The following is a 21,138-nucleotide window of genomic DNA, read 5'->3' on the forward strand; positions in this document are numbered from 1 at the left end:
CCCGGGCCCCGGGCTCGGGAGCCCCGAGGGCGCTCTTCCTGCCGCGGGGGAGCTGGGCGGCTGGAGGAGAGCGAGACGCGCCGCTTTCGCCGCAGTCTTCCGTTCCTTTGCAAGTCTGCGCCCTGCGCGTAGGTTACCAGGAGAGACAAAGGCAGAGGTGGATGCGGGCAAGGGCGGTGAGGGCAGCACGTCAGAGGGGGCTGGCAGGAACGCGGGGGGCAGCCGGAAAGGCAGCCTGGGGCTGGAGGGGCTCCTCCCCTCCTCGGGTCGGGAGACGCCAGCCGCGCGTCTGGGCCGGCGAACCTGCCGAAAGGCGGAGTGCAGGCTGGCGGCAGGGAGCCGGGTGGTTAGGGAGCGGCAGGCCCGAGCTCACACAGCGGAAGCGAGAGGCGGTAGACAGAAGCGGTTCAAGTCTTCGCGGAGGCGGCCTTCAGTGAACGCACTTGCTGTGTTCCTCGTTTGGTTTTCATTACCTAGCGACCCCCAGATAAATGGTATTTGCGGAGCTCGGCTGTCTTAACTTCCCCAAAAGAACGGAAAATAACTTGCCCCAAACTCTAGGTCTCCTGGAAACATTCTCTTAGCTTTTCATGATATTGCTTAGACTGGAGAATGACACGTACAGAATTCACAACTGCCTCTCCACTCGACCCAACAGAAAAAAGGGGGAGCGGTCACTGACGCATCAGAAGCGCGTTTGGGGATCTCACGGACTCACAGTCCAGGTTATGCAGCTCAGGCTGCTCTAACTTCATCCCAGCCACAGACAGCAGCCCCAGCTCTAGAGCAAATCTTTTACCAGTTATTACAATGATGCTTAGAAATGCATGATCACTGAAGGAAATCCTTTAGCAAGACTTGCAGTGCTTGGATGACCTGCAGTGTTCAGACTCCCGGATAAGCACGTTTCTCTACTGCCCACCTTCCTTATCCTGCCATCTAGCTTAGTGTTTTCCAAGCAAGAGGTACCCAGTTAATGCTTATTAAAATCTTCCAGAACTCATGAAGTAAGAGAGAGCTGCCTATTACAACAGCTACCATCTTCAGAGAAACTAAAGAACGTGGATGACTGGGAAAATGGCACCATTAGCAAAAATGGGCATGGTGAGACTATGACATCGGTTTATAGAACAAGCTACAAGCATGTTGTTTAGACATGAGTAGTGGCGATAGGACCTCTCAGAGGAACACTGCACTTAAGAAGTTACCCGACACTGACTTCACCACAAACCCTGTCATTCCTAAAGAAAGTACCAGGAGAAGCTATTCTATTCTGTGCCCCAATTCCACTTCATGGAACCCTCACGTTTTCCCAAGCCATACTCAACTATTTTGTTATAATCTGATTACATTTTATAATGAGTAGAGACTCAAAAAGTAATTTAAAAATCATTTAATATACAAAGTGAAAAACTGTATAGAATATAAAAGCATTTCACATTTTTAAAGACAACACCTAACTTACTTAAGAGATGGTAGGTACACAGTCGTTTGTCTGAAACCCTGGGCACTCTGTTTCAGAATTCGGAGATTTTCAGATTTTAGAAAGGTACTTCAGTGCATACTACGGAAGCCCTCGGCAGTGTATGGTGGCACACTCCCATCATCAAACACATTGATAATTCTGCAGCAACATAAATGGATTTTCACACCGTGCGGGATAAATGGATTCAATGTCAGTTCAGATCAGATTTGCAAGCAAATGAGTTTTGTCACCAAGCTTAGGAAAACCTTGTTTTCGGATCTGGGAGTGCAATTACAGATGGGGGAGTGCAGACCTTTATAAATCTGCAAGACAACACATGAAAGATTGTTTACAAAGGGCCCATTTGTACAAATGGAAAAACAAGCTTTCACATACATTATAAATTAACAGGCATCTTCTCTTTGATATCAATGTACATCTTAAATACATATACACACAACACACTTAACATGACTCGTGAGTCAGCTGGTGTTGGAGGCACAGACGCACAGCTCCTTCCAGAAGAAGGGCTACTGTGACAGTGGGGGTCAAGTTAAAATGATGACGCCAACTCCTTGTGTTGCCAGGGAGAGCCCTTGCTGAGGGCAACACAAGGAGGTAGGGTTTGTTCTTCGAGAAGTACAGTTTTACTTGTGAGCAGTCTCTTCCGCAGACACAGGTAGAAAACTTTCACTTTAAAATGCAAGTTAGCTGGGTTTTCTTCTCTGCACACAAAACTAAATTGGGCCTTATGCTTGAAAATCACAACTTCAGAAGGTATTTTCTGTCCATTGAGCAGTTTTACCAAGTTTGAAAACATAAGTCACAATGGCGAGGCTCCCAAATAGCTGTAGTATGAAAACAAACATTTGAACAAGCCCCTTGACTTTTTATAAAATTCTGTTCAGAAGCTAAAATTATCCCAAATAAAAATACGCTTGTGAAGTCATGTTTTTCTGATTGCAGAAGAAATGGTTTCTGATCACAGCCGTTTCTTCCCTTGACTGGCGCCTGAAGAATCATGGGGGAATAACAAACTTCCAACATGTGCAGCAGCAACAACGTCCATAGGTGTGGGGACAGTGACCAAGTGGCAAGTCATTCCGTTAACCAGCTCCAGTCGAGATTCTAAAACCAGGTGTGGAAAAGTTACAATTAGATGCTGATTATAAGTGATAAGTACATGGTGTTCATTTCTGCAAGTTTTCTGTAGGTTTGGACATTTTATAATCAGAAGTTGAGAATTTTTCAAAAATATAAAAGTTACAATTCAAGAGTTTAGTTCACCTTATTTCCTGCTAATTAGTTTTCACAAATATTTATATTTATGAAGCAAATAATTATCCTTTTTTAAAAAGTAGAGACAGCGTCTCACTATTATGTTGCCTAGGCTGGTGTGCAGTGGCTATTCACAGGTGCAATCATCACACACTACAGCCTCGAACTCCTGGGCTCATGCAATCCTCGTGCCTCAGTCTTCCCAGTAGCTAAGCCTACAGGTGTGCACCACTGTGCCTGGCTGCTCTTCTTCTTAATGAAGGAGGAAGTACACAGAATTGACATTCAGACTAAACGCAGCCAAAGTTAATTCAGTAAACATTTTATTGTAGATGCTCCAAGTTTTAACAAGTTAATAGTTCATAGTAACCAAATCTTAATATAAGCACTTTTATTATTACAACTACATTAACAATTTCTTTTATGTACAAGAGGTACTACATCTGAATTGAAGTACAAGTGCCATCTTATTGGCGAAAACTGATTGCTAAAGCAACAACGCACAAACCATTCCATTTTACTGGTCCCACTGCAAAGAAAGCTTACCACTCATTTAACTGGACCAAAAATGCTACTGCTGAGGGTTTCGGACGACATCACCCTAGCACACCCCTGAGGAACACAGACAGGGATCTGGGGCGGAGGGCAGCCCCCAAACGCTCTCTCCTCTGAGGTCTTCTCCTCCCCTTGTGCTTCCCAAACGCCAGATCAGGAGAGGGCGCCCAGCACACGCAAGACACACTTGTGTCCACACAGACTTACCCTCAGGCTACTGCTCTGCTCCTCCTCTGCTTCATGGATAATAGAGCTTAAATGGCCAAGACAGTTCAAATTTTCTTCTATCATTTGTGCTGGCGTCTCCCTGTGAGAGGAAAAGACAAGGCCTTTTCAGTTCCGCAAAGGGGTACCTGAACTTCCTCTGCCTTCTGGTCTTCTAGGTCAGGGTGAGCCCTGCCTTCCTGCGATGCAACTCTCATGCAGCTGACGCCTGTGGGCTTCAGCTTCTGCATCCCTCCCCAGAAACAGCATCCTGTTCAGTCCAAGCGGCTGCCTCAGCCTAACTCTAATAGTAAGAAGGCCACCACAGCGCCGATCTGATTTCCTCTGAAATATCAGTGGCATGACATACAACTTGTCTTCCCCCCTGAAACTGCTAACTGGGGGGGAGGGGGGATAGTTTTGTGGCATAGACAGATGGACGACCTCTTTTGGCTTCTAAACGTTTCTCTTTCCTTACAAGTAGTTGAGAACACCCGTATGCTTACTTCATAGATACAAATATAGGGGAGAAGACAGAAAAGTACAATATGTTATGCAGAGATCAAGGAAGATGAAAAACACTGGGAGCTACAGATGACGGCAACGAAAAGGAAAACAAGCAAGCTGAATCCTGAAGACAGCAGAAGAAAACAGTGCGGCGGGGGGAGCTGCTGAGCCAGGAAGCGTCCCTGGAAGTCCGAATCCGAAGGTGGTCCTGCCTCTGGTCTCCACCTTCCTGTCCTCCTCCTCCACAAGGCTACGTTCTCACCCTTTACCAAACCTCACTCCTGCCAGAGTCAGTTCTGGGCCGTGGATGGTAGCCACTGTTGTCTAGAACTAAATTCTGACTCCACTCTTATCCACCAGAAGAAGAACTGAGGCCAGCAGCTCCCAGGCGTTGGCAGTTAAGTACCATGGGTACATTACAACTGAGACTTGTTTTCCTTTGTAAGGTATTCATTCTAGAAAATATATTTAAAATACCTGCCAGATATACCACAACCCCAAAGTGGACATTACCTGTAGAGAGATGACATTTGCAACCATTCGTATGCCCTAAACACTCAGATGCCTTTAATAAATGCAGAAAGGTAAGTGATGTGTAAAGTTCTCCCTCCTTCAAGCCTAATGAAGGGAGTGTCTCCGGAAGTCTGCACTTAATCAGCGCCTGTGCCACGGCTGGAGAGATACTGCCCTGGGCCACATCTACCAGGATCCCACGATAGCATGGAACTTGCTTTCTTTAAAAGACAAAATACCTGATACGAGCTTGCCTTCCTGCCATGTGCTTTTCCCTCCCAAGAGGAGAGGACAGAACGTGCAGCTGCACGCCCTCCTGAGCAGCGACACGACATGGCTGCACTTCTGTAAAACTAATTATGGGCAGAGCTTCCAGGAAATGCTGGCGCTGGAGAGGTCTCCGTGAGGTGGGAGAAAAGCAACAACACACAAGCTAGCAAAGAGCCACTGGCTCTGGCTGCGGCACATCTTATGCTGAGGAAATAACAGAAATGGACAGTCATTCAGCTTTTAGCAGAAGAGCAGGAGTTAATAAAAGAAAATACAGGGCTTAAGACTTGAGTTCTTACTTGTAAAACTGATTTAAGGCAATGAATAAACACGATTTTAGAAATGCTAAGTTATAGAATAGAATAGACCACAACAATTTATTAGCAGGGTAATCAAGGACCCCAAAATGATCGATGCAAAAAGACAGCATAATCTCTCAGAAGGAAAACCATTAAGAAAGGAATATGGATTGAGTAAAAAAAAAAAAGCGATGGCCGGGCATGGTGACTCACGCCTATAGTCCCAGCACTTTAAGAGGCTGAGGTGAGAGGACTTCCTGAGCCCACAGGTTCAAGACCAGTCCGGGCAACTTGGCGAGACCTCATCTCTACAATAAATTAAAATTAGCTGGGTGTGATGGCACCAGCCTGCAGTTCCAGCTACTTGGAAGGCTAAGGCGCAAGGATCGTCTGAGCCCAGCAGGTTGAGGATACAGTGGCTGTGAGTGTGCCACTGCACTCCAGTTTGGGCGAGAGTGAGACTTCAACTCAAAAAAAAGAAAAAAATGATAAGCCAATTACCAGAGAAAGGACTCAGAATTTGGATTAAGCCAATAATAATAAGCAACATCTGTTGAACATTTACTTCCCAAGCACTTTGCATACATTGTCTAATCAAATTTTCATACATTCCCAATTTAATGTCTCAGGTGAGGAAATATGAACATTAAAAAAAGTCAAGTTGCCCAAGATTTTTAACAGTCAAGACTCAACCTTGGTCTGAAGGCACCAAAGAGACTACCCTAAACACTACTGTCTCCTTCCTGCCGCTGCTCTGAAAACACAACTGTCTGTTGTTACAAAGTGAACCCACCCATCTTGAGTTACCACACATGACAGAGAATGTTCACGTTCTGCTGAAGGCGGGGGCAGCCATGCTGATGCCTGAGGAGTTGCCACACCTTCGAGACTGGATCCTACAAGGGAACGGGCAGAACTCTGTGTCTGAAGGAAAAGGAAAAAAAAAAGAGTGCAGGCCAGCACCTCTGTTAACGCTTACCATATTCCTAAGACACTGCCAGAATGATTGACATGCACAACTGGAGTACGTCTGTGCAACTCTTCCCACTTTTACACCCCAGCAGTGCCTGTTCCGCCCTTGGCCCCTTTCCTCACTGACTACGGTGGATGTACGCACCCTTCTACGTCCACTTTGGTTGGAGAAAGAAGGAGAAGAAGAAAACAAAACAAAATGCCATTAAACAAGGGGTCGGTTTCATTAATCAGTCAGGCACATCTACTCCCGAGAGCTGGGCTGGGCCCTTGGCCAGGCGCAGTGGCTCACGCCTATAATCCCAGCACTTTGGGAAGTGGAGGTGAGAGAACTGCCTGAGCCTACGGGTTCGAGCCAGCCTGGGCAAATTGGCAAGATCTCATCTCTACAATAAATCAAAAAATCAGCCAGGCATGGTGGTGCATGCCTGTAGTTACAGCTCCTTGGAAGGCTGAAGTGAAGGGATCGCCTAAGCCCAGCAGGTCGAGGCTGCAGGGCCGTGAGTATGCCACTGCACTCCAGCCTGGGCGACAGAGTAAGACTCTGACTCAAAAAACAAAACAAAACAATAAAACACAGTGGCCCAGAGCTAAGAGGAGTATAAAATCAGGATCCGGGAAAGAGAGGCGATCATGAAGTCTTGTATCTCAGTTGCTAGTCTGACCCCAAGCAAGGAACATGAACATCAGCCCAACACAAAATGCACATCTTCAAGAGGGCCCTGCTCATGGTAATAAAAATTCCTTTCACAGGGAACAGCAAATGTCACATTTCACAATTCATTAGTAAATTACTTACACAGGCAATTTTAAGGAGATGCCATATTTCTTTCTGCCTCTTTCCCTGCATAAACATGACAGTGCTGTCAGCTTCTTTGATGTCACTGAGGGCCACTTCCACCTTGGGGAGCAGGTCGATAATCTTCTGCTTACAGCCCAGCAGCTTGCTGGAGAGGAAACCGGTGTCAGACACTCACACACCCTCGAGGCTGTGCACCACTCTCTGACCCAAATATGAAAGGGGGCCACAATGAGCATAGGAGTTAGTGGCCGACCTACATACACACAGGACACATGAGTGCACACGACTGTGACCCAGTCACCCCAGGTGCTGCCAGAACTCTTCCTGGGTCCAGGGTATTTACCAACGAGGGTTATTACACCTTGAAAGGAACATGATAAGAGCACCCTGGTTCTCTGTAAGAAATGAAGCTGCTTCTACCTCAGATGGCCAAACAGCTCCTTAAGAACCCGGTCCTGACTCTGCACGGTGTGCACGATAATCTTCACCATCTCTGTGCTGTCGCTGTAGGAGTGATCTGTAAGAGATGTCAGGCAATGGCGCCACCTCTGCCACTGACCACACCAGCCTCCAAACAAAATGTCCTCCATACCCAAAACCGATTTTAATTAATGAACATTTCCATTTAAATTAAAATTGGGTAAAATTTAAAGACTGCCTATATTTTAACCATATATCAAAAGATAAAGTCTGTGTTTGTGTGTATACAATACATATAATAAGTTGATCACTAAGAGATCTGAATTGCCCGAGTTTGAGAAGAACAGTCTCAGCTATCTAACCCATGACCCCATGCCCTAGACACAAATACAGCCTTCGGCCAAGAGGCCAATTCTCCCTAGATGATCAGCCACATACTGAGAAACAGCAGGACAATTCAACAGACTGTCACTGCGTGGAGAAGGAGGCGCCTGCCACACTAGGCTGCTTGAATTTCATGCTTACCCATCTGTTTACAGCCCATAATAACTCTGCGAAAAGCCAACTGACTTAACCCGAGTCTGATACACTGATGAAGGGACCTGTGGACATCCTGAAAATTCCGTTTGAGGGTACCATGACATCTTTTTTTTTCTAAGTCGGAGTCTCACTCTGTCGCCCAGGCTGGAGTGCACTAGCATGCTCACGGTCACTGCAGCCTTGACCTGCTGGGTTCAGGCGATCCTTCCGCCTCAGCCTTCCAAGTAGCTGTAACTACAGGCATGTGCCACCATGCCTAAATAATTTTTTGACCTACTGTAGAGATGATGTCTCGGCAAGTTGCCCAGGCGCTCTTGAACCCGTGGGTTCAGGAAATCCTCTCACCTCTGCCCCCCACAAAGTCCTGGGATTACAGGCTTGAGCCACCATGCCCGGCTTTAACATGATATCTTAAAGCCAACTGGCAGCAACAGATCTCAAATGGGATGGTTGCTGGTCACAGTGAGTTCTACAGTTTACCTCAATTAAAAAGGAGAACTATCATTAATTGCCATATTTCAGAAAATGGCTGTGTAAGCTTTGAAAAGTTGAAAGTAGCTCACCCATCATGCTGGTATTTTCCATGGACAACCATGAAGCCTGATGCCATTACAGTACTGGTATTTGCTATGACCTTCTTGTGATGTTCTCATTACCCCCACACAGTCCTGTTACATGGCTGTGTTTGCTACTCCTTTTCACCACGATGGAAACGACGAAAGGAGTGCCAGGGGAGCTTGGGACTTGTCCACAGCCCAGCTTCCTTCCCCACACACCTTCTGCTGTTGCCCTCACCCACAGCCAGACACGAGGTGGCACAAAGGCTCCAAGCAGCTTCCTTCCTACAGGCCCCCGACCAAGCCCCAGTGCTTTCCGTGGAACCAGCTTTCAGGCAGCCCAGACCTCAGAGCCTTAACCTTCCCCAACAGAGAGGAGGAGGAGGAAAGGTGATTTTCACCACTTTCGGGTGAACACGAATCTCAAGTCAACTCTGAGTTAGAAAAGACAACAGAGGCCATAAGTCACGCGTGATTATATAACAAGCCCCAATGGCAGATGAAACATGTTCCAACGAGTTGGGTCAGTCAAGGTGACTAGCAGTTCAGAGAGGCTATGTGGAGAGCCAACTCATTCCTAGGTTCCACGATGTGCTGATATGCTGACAGGGCTGCTGCAGAGTTTTTCTAGAAGTGACCTGACAAACGCTATCACTGACTGTAGAAAGTTAACTGCCCGAGTCAATGGATGCAATTTTGTACATTTTCATCTGCAATACCTGGTTCACTGGCCAAAAGACTGGGAGTCGTGAATATCAATTAAAGAAAAAAAAGAAGAACTGGACTTGCTCCATTTGAAATCTTAACTTTTAATATTTTACTTTAGCTACAACGTCTAGCACTTGAAGTCGCTATTTTGTTCATATCGTCACCTTTTTGTTCTCTTACTTCATCAGGATCAAGCCACCCATCTGTTCTATCAGTTCCTATGTCCAAGCTACTAGACTATCGACAAAAGAATTAACATTACCATTCACTGTGCTGTTGCTACTAGTCCACAGACTTTCTCTTCTGCTCTGGACTCTTTGTGCATGTTATGGGTCAGCAACATCTTCCACTGCACACACCAGCTTCCGAAAGTCTGCAGCGCACTACTGCAGCCTGTGCGGTCATCAGCTCCTCCACCGCAGTTCACCTCACTTCCTTTTCAGGACGGGAGGCCACAAGGCAGCAGGACCCTGACCTTCCACCTCTACTCCCATCAAAGTATCCGTGTCCCCAGCCATTCTCGCTCCACTACCAGGAACCTCGAGGCTGATCCCTTCCACTGCACCCTGGAACTAGCCTCTCAGAGTGTTCTGGGATGTCCTTCTCCATAGGCTCTGAGCCCAGGCAGGTATACGCAGTCGTGTGAGGGCCGTGTTCTGAGCAATGCAGCACCACACAATTCTGTCACTGCACGAACACCACCGAGTGTCCTAACCCAAACCCACGTTGTATAGTGGAGTCCACTGCTCCAAGGCTACAAACCTGCACAGCACATGGTCGTACTGAATGCTGTAGGCAACTGTACTGCAAGGCTGTGTGTGTATTGAAACACAGGAAACATACAGTAAACGTAGAGTACTGTGATCTCATGGGACTGCCATACATGCAGTTTGCTGTTGACCGAAATGCCATCATGTGGCACATGACCACACGATCAAGTCTTCCTTAGGAAAAGGGACCTTTTCTGACGCCACATCTTTCAGCTACTTGCCCACCTCTCTTTTTCCTTAGCAGACGAGCTTCTGAAAAGAATAGTCTAGATAGGCGGTTCTCAAACATTTTGGTCAAAGGAACTCTTTACACTCAAAAATTCTTGAAAGCCCCAGGGAGGCTGAGGCAGAAGGACGACCTGAGCCTAGGAGTTCAAGGCCAGCCAGGGCAACATAGCAAGACCTCATCTCTATAAATAAATAAACTAGATGGGTGTGGTGGTGCATGCTGGTAGTCCCAACTATTCGGGAGGCTGAGACAGAAGGATCACCTGAGTCCAGAAAATCGAGGCTGCAGTGAGCCAGGATCATGCCACTGCACTCCAGCTTGGGCAACAGAGTGAGACCCCAACACACACACACACACACACACACACACAGTAAACAATTTCTGAAGTGGTTTTCCTTAAGACAACTACCATACTCCACAATATAGTAGAAGCACTTTATGAGTACTTCCAATTTCATCACACAGAATATTAAAACGATATACTCAAGGGTTGAGATTTAAATAAAATCACAGTTCTACTGCTTTATCAAGGACATTCTTAAATGAAATTGGCATTTAAAAAAAAACCATGAATGCATGGTGGTGAAAAGTATGGCTGCTAGCATAGTTTGGTGCGAATGCTTTGATTCCTACTAAGGTGCAGGCCACTGTACCTGCCAATGCTTTTACACCACTGATGAAGATGTCAACATGGTGAAAATAGCAAGTAACATCTTAGTACTGTGCAAATGGCTTTCACCTCATAGACTCAGGGACCCTGACTTTGAGAACTGCTGGCTTAGACTTCACCACTCCTCTTCCTCCTGTCCCATTTCCTCCTCACCCCACTACAATCTGCTTTCTGTTCCCAAAAGGCCACTGTGTTCTTTGAGGTCATCAGTGATGTCCACACTGCTAAGCCCAATGAATACTTTCACTGCTTGTCACTTTCATCACCATCCACACCTCTGCACGATCTCACCCACCGATCACCTTCTCCTTGGAACTCTTGCTCCGTGCCGCCCATCCCCTACCCTCTATACGTCCTGGCCATTTCTCAATCTTCTTTGCAGGCCCTCTGTGTCTACTGCTTGCGAAATGCTGTATTACCTGGGATTCCAACCTTGTCTTTCCCACTCAGCCTGCGCTTTTCGGGATGACCTCTTCACTCAATCGCTGAGCACTCTCAAAATGACTAAGTATGAGCCCAGACCTCTCTAAAGCTACACACATATGTATGTAGGCATATACATGTGCATATGTGTTTACATATACATGGATATATACACACTACATATACACACATGTGCAAAACCATCGATTAGACATGTCTACTTGAATGTCCCACTGACGCCTTACCATCAATGTGTACAAAAATTAACTCTTTTCCCTCATCAAGACCCTCCTTCTTCCTACAGCGCCTACAGCGATGAACAGTCGTGCCATGTGTCCAGCTAACCTAGCCAGAAACAGGAGGCATCTGTGCCGCCTCACCCAACCCCCAGCCACCCTTCAGGCTATCATCCAACACTACCAGTTCTGTCTCCCAAATCTCTCTCCTGCCCTACCCTCCTCTCACGTCGCTGCCACAGCTCAGGCTGTCTGCTTTAGTTCCTAGCCCATCTTGTACTGCACTGAGATTTTCCCAACAGCCTCATCACTGATGCGCACCTCTAGTCTCGCCACACTGTAACCCATTTTCCACACCACAGTAGTGTTTCTAACATGCTAGTTTGATCATGCCATTCCCCCAATTAAAACTTTTTAGAGTTTCTCTTTTTTATCATGATGAAACCCAAACTCTTGACCATGGTGTACCAGAACCTTTATGATCTAGCCACAATCTCTCTCCTCCTGAAACTAGACTCCAGTCACACTGCACTTGTTCAAAGATGCCAAGAGCTACACACACGTTATTACACAGTGTACACACACACACACACACACACACACACACACACACACGCCACCTGCTTTCACCTGGCTCCTTCTGCTTCTCCTTTAAGGCTATCTCAGATGTCATCTCCACCAGCTGTGACCCCCCCAAGTCAGGGTCATATCTTATATGTACTTCACAAATGTTGGTAGAATTAAACTGAACAAATTCCAGTATAAAAAAAAAAGTATAAGAGGAGATCATGTTTTTTTTTTAATATGTGAAAATTTCACACGTATATTAATTTGCATGTGTTTGCTAACCTTAAAGTGTAAAACATGTATATACCTTTCTTCTTTTTACAATTTAAATATAGAGCATATTAGGACACAGCCTTAAGATGTGATTTCTTCTCTAATCCTTCAAAACAGATTCTTTTTTTTTTTTTTTGAGTTGGAGTCTCACTGTCGCCCAGACTGGAGTGCAGCGGCCGCTCTCGGCTGCTGCAGCCTCGACCTGCTGGGCTCCAGCAATCCTTCCGCCTCAGCCTTCCAAGTAGCTGGAACTACAGGCACGCGCTACCACGCCCGGCTAATTTTTTTGATTTATTGTAGAGGTGAGGTCTCACCAAGTTGCCCAGGCGGGTCCTGAACCCGCGGGCTCAGGCAATTCACTCACCTCAGCCTCCCAAGGCACGGGATTACAGGCTGAGCCACCGAGCCCGGCTCAAAAGAGATTCTTAACTAAATCTGTTAAAAGCACATAATAGTTTCATCATATTCAAAGCATTTTCACAAGCATCCTCTTAAATACATTGCCACAATCATACTCACTGGTAGGAAAGCTAGGTGTCAACTGCACTTTGCGGAAGAGGGAAATGAGAAACAGGAAGATTGCCTGAGGTTACCTGGTGAGTAAAGACCTCAGTTCGAGAATTCAAGCCTTCTTATTTCCAATCCAGTGCTCTTCAAGTAGACCATGCTGTACTCACCAGATGTTCAACAGGAAATGCTTCACCACGAAACAAGCAATCAGTAGCCAGGGCAGATGAAGAGACATCGTTCTCCGGGTGACCTGCATGGGCCTTCCCTCTAACTATGGACTCGAACGCACTGCACCAAATTCTGTCCAGCTTCTCTAATCTTATGCCACGCTGATTGTTTTCCATTTTCCCATACATTTTCATGCTTCCTCTTCTTTGAGTTCACTTTCCTTGTTACTTTCCCTTTCTAATTTCTTAAATTCTGACAAATTTAAGGCTATTGTGCCATAAATGTCTCACTGACAATACCAAAACTGAAATTTATCTTGCAGCTTTAAATTCATTGTAAATTAAAAAAATTTTAAATCCCCCACATTTGTTAAGCTAGTGATGTTCTTCTAAAATGCCTCCAAGTACTGTAACAAATGTGCCTTACCTGAAGATCTGTGTTTTAACTGCTTGTATAGATCAATGGCGCGCTGTTCACTGCAAAAGAGAAAACATGCTATTTGTGAAGAGAATTTAATGATTCCAACAACTCGCAACTTGAAATGAACAATATTATTTGAATAATGATCCTGTTTTAAAGCAAGTACATATTGTCAATGAGTGCATTTTATTCCGTAATAAGCAAGAACTATTCAAGTTCTTAAAATGCCAAGTTTAATATACTTCATATCTGCTGATCTACCACAAGCACATCCCTGCACCAGAGACACTTAAACAGGCAAAAGTTATGTTCTGTGACCAGGAAAAAAAATCTAAAGTTTTAAATCTAGACACTCAGGAAGTTAACCTCATTTAGGGCATTTAAGAGGCAATCAATACTTTGGACGGGAGGTATAGTAAGTAAGGAAATCGTTTGTAATTTAGATGTACTTGGAAAATTTTTAACACTCACATGAAAAAGACTTTTTATTAAAAACCAAAAAAGGTCAAGTGAAAGAATTATTTCCAAAGTTTCCCATGACTAAGAAAAAGCTTCCATTTTAAATTCAATACCAATATATTTGGGAATAGGAAAACTATAGAAAAGAACCACAGAGAGGTTTAATCTCCTAGATATAAGCAAAAGAATAATTTGCTATAAAGAATTTTTCTTTTTTTTTTTTGTACAGATAGGAGTCTCCTTATGCTGCCCAGGCTGGTCTCCAACTTCTGGACTCAAGCAATCCTCTTGCCTGGCCTCTCAAAGTGCCGGGACTACAGGTGTAAGCCACCATGTCCGGCACACAAACAGTTACAGTTGTCAAGCCCAACAGCGCAAGTACTTCCTTACAGAGATTCCATCGAGTCCCCCTGCCGCCTCCCATAGGGGCTCTTCTGGAGTTCCATAATTTCGGCATGCAGAGACATAATCTGATCCTCCAGGTATCCAATGACACCAACCTAAAATATGACGAAAACACAGAGGAAATAGGTTTGCCAGCACACCACAGGAAACAAAACTCAGATTGCAAGGGCAGGGAGTGACTTGTTGCCGTGGCAGGAAAACTAACTAACGTGCAACACTGATTCTGTTAAAGGCTTTTTACTCTTTAGATCTGATACTCTTTCACATAAGAACACACTTATTCTCATGCTTCTCTCATTTCCCTCTTGACAATGGCACATTACTAGCATTCGCCTTTTCCCTGGGAAAACAAAAAGGTACATCGGGTGTCACTAACGACAGGAAAAAGCGGCCACAAAAACTGTTGGCATTACTTGCATCTCAGTTCTCTGGCTCTAGTTGCCTCTTGTTCCCAACTGCCTTGAGTAAGGACACAGAAAGATGAAGACGCTGGATTTCTCACCCCAAATATCAACACCCATCCACATCCTCAGGGTAAGTACCTGCATTAAGGAGAGCCACAATCGAGAACCATGGACAAAAGTGCAGGGTAAGGAAAAATGTCTGCTCTATACCTAGGGAGACCATGTAATTTATTGTCCAAACCAGCATCCATCTGACAGTGAAAGGGAGTACTATGAAGAATCATGTCAAGACATCAGTTATAAACTGAGAATGACCCAGGTAAACCAGGATGTGCAGCCATCCTATCTTAACCGGTGATAAAAATAATAGTGATATCCACCATTACTGAATCCCAATTATTCTTCATTACACTACTAAAAGAGTGCTGTCCCCACGGCATAGTATGGAAACTGAAGCTCTGTGAGGCTGTGTACCTTGCCCGAAGCCCTTGTTTTTATCACTATGGTACCTCCCTCTACATATGCAAAATTTCTACTAGAATTTTGCCCAAACACTGGAATGACACGAAAAATGCCTTCTATATACCAAAACCAAAGACATGTTCCGAGGGAGACGTCGAATTAATAAGCACACAAAATGAGGGCAGTGATTTTACCTCAGCATAGCGGATGGCCTTTTCTTCCATTTCTTTCCAGGCTTTCAGCATTTTTTCTGAAGCTAAAAGAAAAGCCTCAGTCGGTTACCGCGGCTTTAACAACCAGCCTGCCTGACTCCTTGTCACATCAACATCAAAGATGTGTTAAGGGCTGAACTGTGTCCCCACAAGAGATATGTTGATGTCCCAAACCCCAGCACCTCAGCATGGGAGCGTATTTGGAAATGGGGCTGTCATGGGTGTGATTAGCTGAATTAATAATCACACTGGAGTAGGATGGACCCCAAATCCAATATGACTAGTGTCCTCGGAAGAGACAGAGGGTATAGTCACACGAGGGGAGGGCACCATGTGACAATGGAGGCCGAGACTGAAGTGCTGCAGCTGTGAGCCAAGGAATACCACGGAGGACTGGCAAGGCACAAGATGCCAGGGAGAAGCAAGGAAGGGTTGTCCCTGCAGAGAGCACAGCCCTGCCAACACTTTGATTTTGGACTTTAGCCTCCAGAACGGTGAGACAATACATTTCTATTGTCTTAAACCACCCAGCTTATAGCATTTCGCTATGGAAGCCCTAGGAAGTGAACACAGATGATTTTCTCATTAAGAAAATGTTTCAAAGTAATATATACATTTGATTTTTTAAAAAATTGAACACTGCAAAAAGAAGACTTTTTCTTCCTCCCCTCTACCTTAAGGGATCTTACTATGATTACTGGTAACATAGACATATACCCTATTACTCACAAGTGAGACCATTCATATACTTTTTAAAAACTTTTTCCCTTGGCTGGGCACAGTGGCTCAGCCTATAATCCCAGCACTCTGGGAGCCGAGGCAAGAGGATGGCCAGAGCCTGGGGGTTCGAGATCAGCCTGGGTAACTTGGTGAGACCTTGTCTCTACAATAAATCACAAAAATTAGCCAGGTGTGGTGGCGTGCACCTGTAGTTCCAGTTACTTGGAAAGCGGAGGCAGAAGGATCACCTAAGCCCAGCAGGTCAAGGTTGTGGTGGCCGTGAGTGTGCCACTGCATTTCAGCCTGGGTGACAGAGTGAGACTCCAACTAAAAAAAACAAAAAACTTTTCCCCACAACTTAAAAGATTGCTGTCAATTAAAGATCCAAGTGATCTTTTAATATCAGCACATCTGGATTTACCTTGTTGTTTTTTTTTTTTTAACAGCTGTACAATATGATTTGACAGGTCAAAGAATTTTAATAAAATAACTATAATGTGGCAACCCCTGAAGGGGTCCCCTCTCACTGTGGGAGTTTTTTTGTTTCTCAATAAATCCTACTTTCACACACACACACACACACACACACAAACATTATAATGTTTTGTCATTCACCAGAGTGCCTATAATACACAAACAGAAATAAAACATCAATAATAGAACCAGTTCGAGAGAGTAAATTTATTCATGCAATTGGACACTGTCGATCATTTAATCTGAGATACACAGACTTTGCTCAGAGCACGTGTACAACAGCATTTATTTCCTAAAAACTAGTGAACCCTTTAATTCATTTGAATTTTAACTCTGCTTTCTTATATTTCCTTAGTGCATCTGTAGAAGATAAGCTTGGAGTCAACTATTGAAAATCTGGAGACTATGTACAGTGAAAAACAGGAGGACTCCACAGTAGATGGTTTGGAAAAAAAACATAACCTTGGAGTCAGTTGCTTTATTACTTACAGAGAGATAAGTAGTTTAAGACTCCCCTGGTTGTCTTAGTCCACTTGGGCTGCTATAACAAAATGCCACAGACTGGGTGGCATATGAACAACAGAAATGTATTTCTTACAGTTCTGGAGAAGTTCAAGATTAAGGCTGACTCAGTGGCAAGTCAGGGCCTGTTTTACGCTTTACAGATGACCATCTTCTTGCTGTGTCCTCACATGTCATTCAGGCTTCTTTTATAAGGGCACTAACCCCAAGCATGAGGGCTCCACGCTCAGGATCTAATCATCTCCCAAGAGCCCCCTCTCCTAGTACCTTCTCCTTGGGAGTCAGAATTTCAACATAAGAATTTTTGAGGGACACAAACTCAGTACATAGCACTAGCTAAGAAGTACAGATATTGCATCTATTTTTAAAATGAGGTTTGAAATCCACAGATTCTTAAATCACTTCTTTTTTTTGGAATTAAATGATTTTAGTCCAGTTGTGAAGCTAAGTTGCTTAACTAAAGGATTAAGAAAGAACTAACACTCAAGACGATCATGATCACTTAAGTTGTTCCTGTTCCTTGTTCTAAAGTTAAGTGAAACTGGCAATGAGTTAAGAAGGCAAAACAGCAGATGGCTTTAAGAAACCAGACACTCCTTTCAAATACAGCACCAAGATACTTACATATCCCATAGGTCATCTGCTCACTGTATCTCTCTAAGTCAAGCTGAATGCTCTTGTGGAAAAACTCCAATTTAGCTTTCAGTTGCTGCGATGCTGAGATCAAAGTGTTCTTCATTTTTGTCAAGTTAGCATTGTATCTAAGGAGACTTAACCTAAACCACAGCAAAAAGCAAAAAAAGAAAAAAAAATTATCAGCATTCAAAAACAATGGACAATAATTTTAAAACATAAATTGCCATCAACAAAAAGCCTACATTTCTATTATCGATCTATGAGAACTAGCTGGTCTCTGAGGACTTCCTGCCTGGGATATTCTATGATAAACAATATTTTTACTCTGGGACCCTTCAGGAAATACTGCTCTGAAGCCATTACAATGAGATGGTTTCAGATCATTATTAAGAATTCTACAAGTCTAATCAGAAGATCACATTTCAACTAGGTCCAATATGTTGGTATTGTATGAAATACTGATTCGTGAGAACTGGCAAGAGTTGGTCTTGCGTACACGCCGCACATGACATCGTGCTGCTAACCAACCACACACTCACTCACATTGCTGCTCTCTGTCCCTGGAAGAGCCTGCTGTAGTCTTCTTTGAGCCCAGACACGTAGTGCACGGCTTCAGCCCACACCTTCCGCAGCTGTATAATCGGGAGCTGTATCTTGCTGTCCTGCACTGTATGCAAGAAGACAAGAAAGGGGAGAACTGCTTTTGAGGACTTTTAGGGTACACTGATTATACTCTGTCACAGATGCTAGAAAGGTACACTTGTCAGCATGTAATTCAGTAATTCAGTTCAACAGACATTTACTGAGTGAGCGCCTGCAACACATACGCCCTGCTCCAACAACGGGAAACAGAGACGAAGGACCATCACTACTCTCCAAAGCTTGACATGAATCCTGTATCTGTATTTTTTGCTTGCTCTCTAACCTGGAATACTCTTTTTCTCTCTGCTAATTCAAATTGTTTATTTCTTTCAAGTTCTAAATGAAGTCCCTTCTCCTCTGAACACCAACCCAGCTTCAAGAAAACACACAGGGTAAATGCCAGCTTAATAAATCATGCTTTCTTCAATGCCAGGCTTTAAAAAAAATAATCTATTTGTGATGATCATTTGCCTGTTCTCTTGGTCAAGGGACTGCTACTTTTCTAAAACCATGGCAGCTATGTCTTAAATTCACTGAAATTTCATTTTAACATATGTAATTATCCTGCATTGGAAGAGATTTATTCTAAACTCTAAGGTGGTAAGAATATTCATCATTTTTGCCAATTAAAACTTCAGAAAAAGGTTAGGCAAAACTTACTACACTAATGTTCATACTGAGAAAACATATTATTGAAGCAGACTTTTTTTTCTTTTCTTTCTTTTTGAAGCAGACTTCTAAAAAAATAAAGCTGGCTGGGTATGGTGGCTCATACCTATAATCCCAACACTTTGGGAGGCTGAAGTGAGAGGACTGCTTGAGACCAGCCTGGATAATATGGCATGACCATGTCACTATGAATTTGAAAAAAAAAAAAAATCTGCAGGTAATCCTAGGATCACACCTGTAATCCTAACACTGTGAGAGGCTGAGGTGGAAGAATCACCAGAGTCCAGGAGGCCAAGATTGCACTGAGCCACGGTCGTGTCGTTGCACTCTAGCTTGGGTGACAGTGAGACCCTGACTCAAAAAAATTAAAAAATAAAGCTATATATCTGGAAAAATCTTTGCTTCCCTCAGTAATTATTAATAGCCTCAATTAAACTTTCTTCTATTTTTATATACTCACACTTCATCCTGTGGCTTCCTATAATAGGCCAAAAGAAAAAAATCAAACTTAAAAAAAAAGTCAGAGAGAGAGGTGCTTCACTGTGCCCGTGCCATCATACACTTAAAAAAAATAAAACCTGGTCAAGCACTGTGACTTGCATCTGTAATCCCAGCTACTCAGGAGGCTGAGGCAGGAGGATGCCTTGAGCCCAGGAGTTCAAGGCCACCATGAGCTGTGATTGCACCACTGCCCTCCAGCCTGGGTGACAGAGGGAGACCCTGTCTCAAATAAATAAATAAAGTCTGAACAGGCCTAAAAGAAATGACAGCCCATAGCAGCAAGCACCCATTCTCCAATAAAAGAAACCGAGGTTCCTTGGAGAAATGGCTGACTCTAGGACGGGGCAGGAAATACACGGATGGACCTGGAGCGGCTCACAGCTCCAGAATGTAAGGACGTGCTAAAAAAAACAAAACAAAAACAACCCACTGAGAGGGGAATGCCAAAGAGGCACGAGAACCACCTGGAAGAGTTTCAGGTGACCAAAGATCAACAACGGGAGCGATGAGACGCAGTAGTGTTAGATTACAACACAAAGTCCAAAGTAGGCACTCAGGAATCCATACTGATATAAATAAATGACTGAATAAGAAACGGGAAGGAGAGGAATTCCCAACAAATCACGACGGGCATACTCTCTTCCAAAGGAGGGGAATGTAACTCCCCACTAAGCATGGGATATGCACGTATGCATGGCAACGTCCTTGCAAAGAGGGCAGCAGGGGAAGGGGGAAAAAGTTAAACTTTATAGTGAAGAAATCTGACAAACACTACTTCAGGCAGTGGCCGAGGTCAATATCAACAAGCATAAGTAGTGATATATCCTTTATATAAGATGAAAATGTCACTTTACTTCTGTGACCTTTCTCTCAAAAACCCATAATCTCGGTCTAATCATGAAAAAAACAAAAAGACAAATTCCTACAGAGGGGCGTCTTATAAAACACTTGACCAGCACTCTTCAAATGCAATGAACAAAACTGTTAAGGTCATCAAGAACAACACAAGTCTGAGAAACTGTCACAGCCAGGGGAGCTAAGGAGATACGACAACTACATGTAATGTGGTATTCTAGGTGGGATGTTAGAACCGAGAAAAGACATCAGCTAAAAACTAAGGAAATCTGAACGAAGTATGGATTTTAATTAGTAATGAAATATAGATTCACTAATTGGAACTAAGGTACCATATCAATGTAAGATTTTGTTTTTCTTTTTAAGTCAGGATCTGACTCTGTTGTCCAGGCTGGAGTGTAGTGACACGATCAACAGCCCACTGCAGCCCGGACCTCTTGGGACTACAGGCAAGCCACCACGCTCAGCTAATATTTTTTTTTTTTGAGTTGGAGTCTCACTCTGCCACCCAGACTGGAGTGCAGTGGCCGCTCCCGGCCACCGCAGCCTCGACCTGCTGGGCTCCAGCGATCCTTCCACCTCAGGCTTCCAAGGAGCTGGAACCACAGGCACGTGCTACCACGCCCGGCTAATTTTTTTTTATTTGTTGTAGAGATGAGGTCTTGTCAAGTTCCCCAGGCGGGTCTCGAACCCGCGAGCTCAAGCAATCCACTCAACTTACCTCAGCCTCTCAAAGGCGCAGGATTACAGGCTGAGCCACCGAGCCCAGTTCATTTTTTTTTAAGAGATAGCATCTCACTATGTTGTCCAGACTGGAAAGA

General features: G+C 44.3%; 1 protein-coding gene across 1 annotated transcript in view; it reads right to left on the reverse strand.

Annotated features, from left to right (window-relative positions):
• Positions 1–1,377: 1,377 nt before the first annotated feature.
• The window catches only part of CHUK (conserved helix-loop-helix ubiquitous kinase), a 40,547-nt gene continuing 20,786 nt past the window's right edge, over positions 1,378–21,138 (reverse strand). The window contains exons 12-21 of the mRNA XM_021713825.1: positions 18,194–18,317; positions 17,639–17,790; positions 15,281–15,342; positions 14,206–14,315; positions 13,363–13,412; positions 7,286–7,382; positions 6,863–7,010; positions 5,885–6,015; positions 3,506–3,605; positions 1,378–2,593 (exon numbers count right to left, since the gene is read on the reverse strand). Of these exons, the coding sequence (XP_021569500.1) occupies positions 2,564–2,593; positions 3,506–3,605; positions 5,885–6,015; positions 6,863–7,010; positions 7,286–7,382; positions 13,363–13,412; positions 14,206–14,315; positions 15,281–15,342; positions 17,639–17,790; positions 18,194–18,317 (1,004 nt within the window). The 3' untranslated portion in view covers positions 1,378–2,563. The remainder of the gene's footprint in view (positions 2,594–3,505; positions 3,606–5,884; positions 6,016–6,862; positions 7,011–7,285; positions 7,383–13,362; positions 13,413–14,205; positions 14,316–15,280; positions 15,343–17,638; positions 17,791–18,193; positions 18,318–21,138) is intronic.

The sequence above is a fragment of the Carlito syrichta genome, unplaced genomic scaffold (genome assembly GCF_000164805.1).
Source record: "Carlito syrichta isolate Samal-C Ts95f unplaced genomic scaffold, Tarsius_syrichta-2.0.1 Scaffold304751, whole genome shotgun sequence".
Lineage (NCBI taxonomy): Eukaryota > Metazoa > Chordata > Mammalia > Primates > Tarsiidae > Carlito > Carlito syrichta.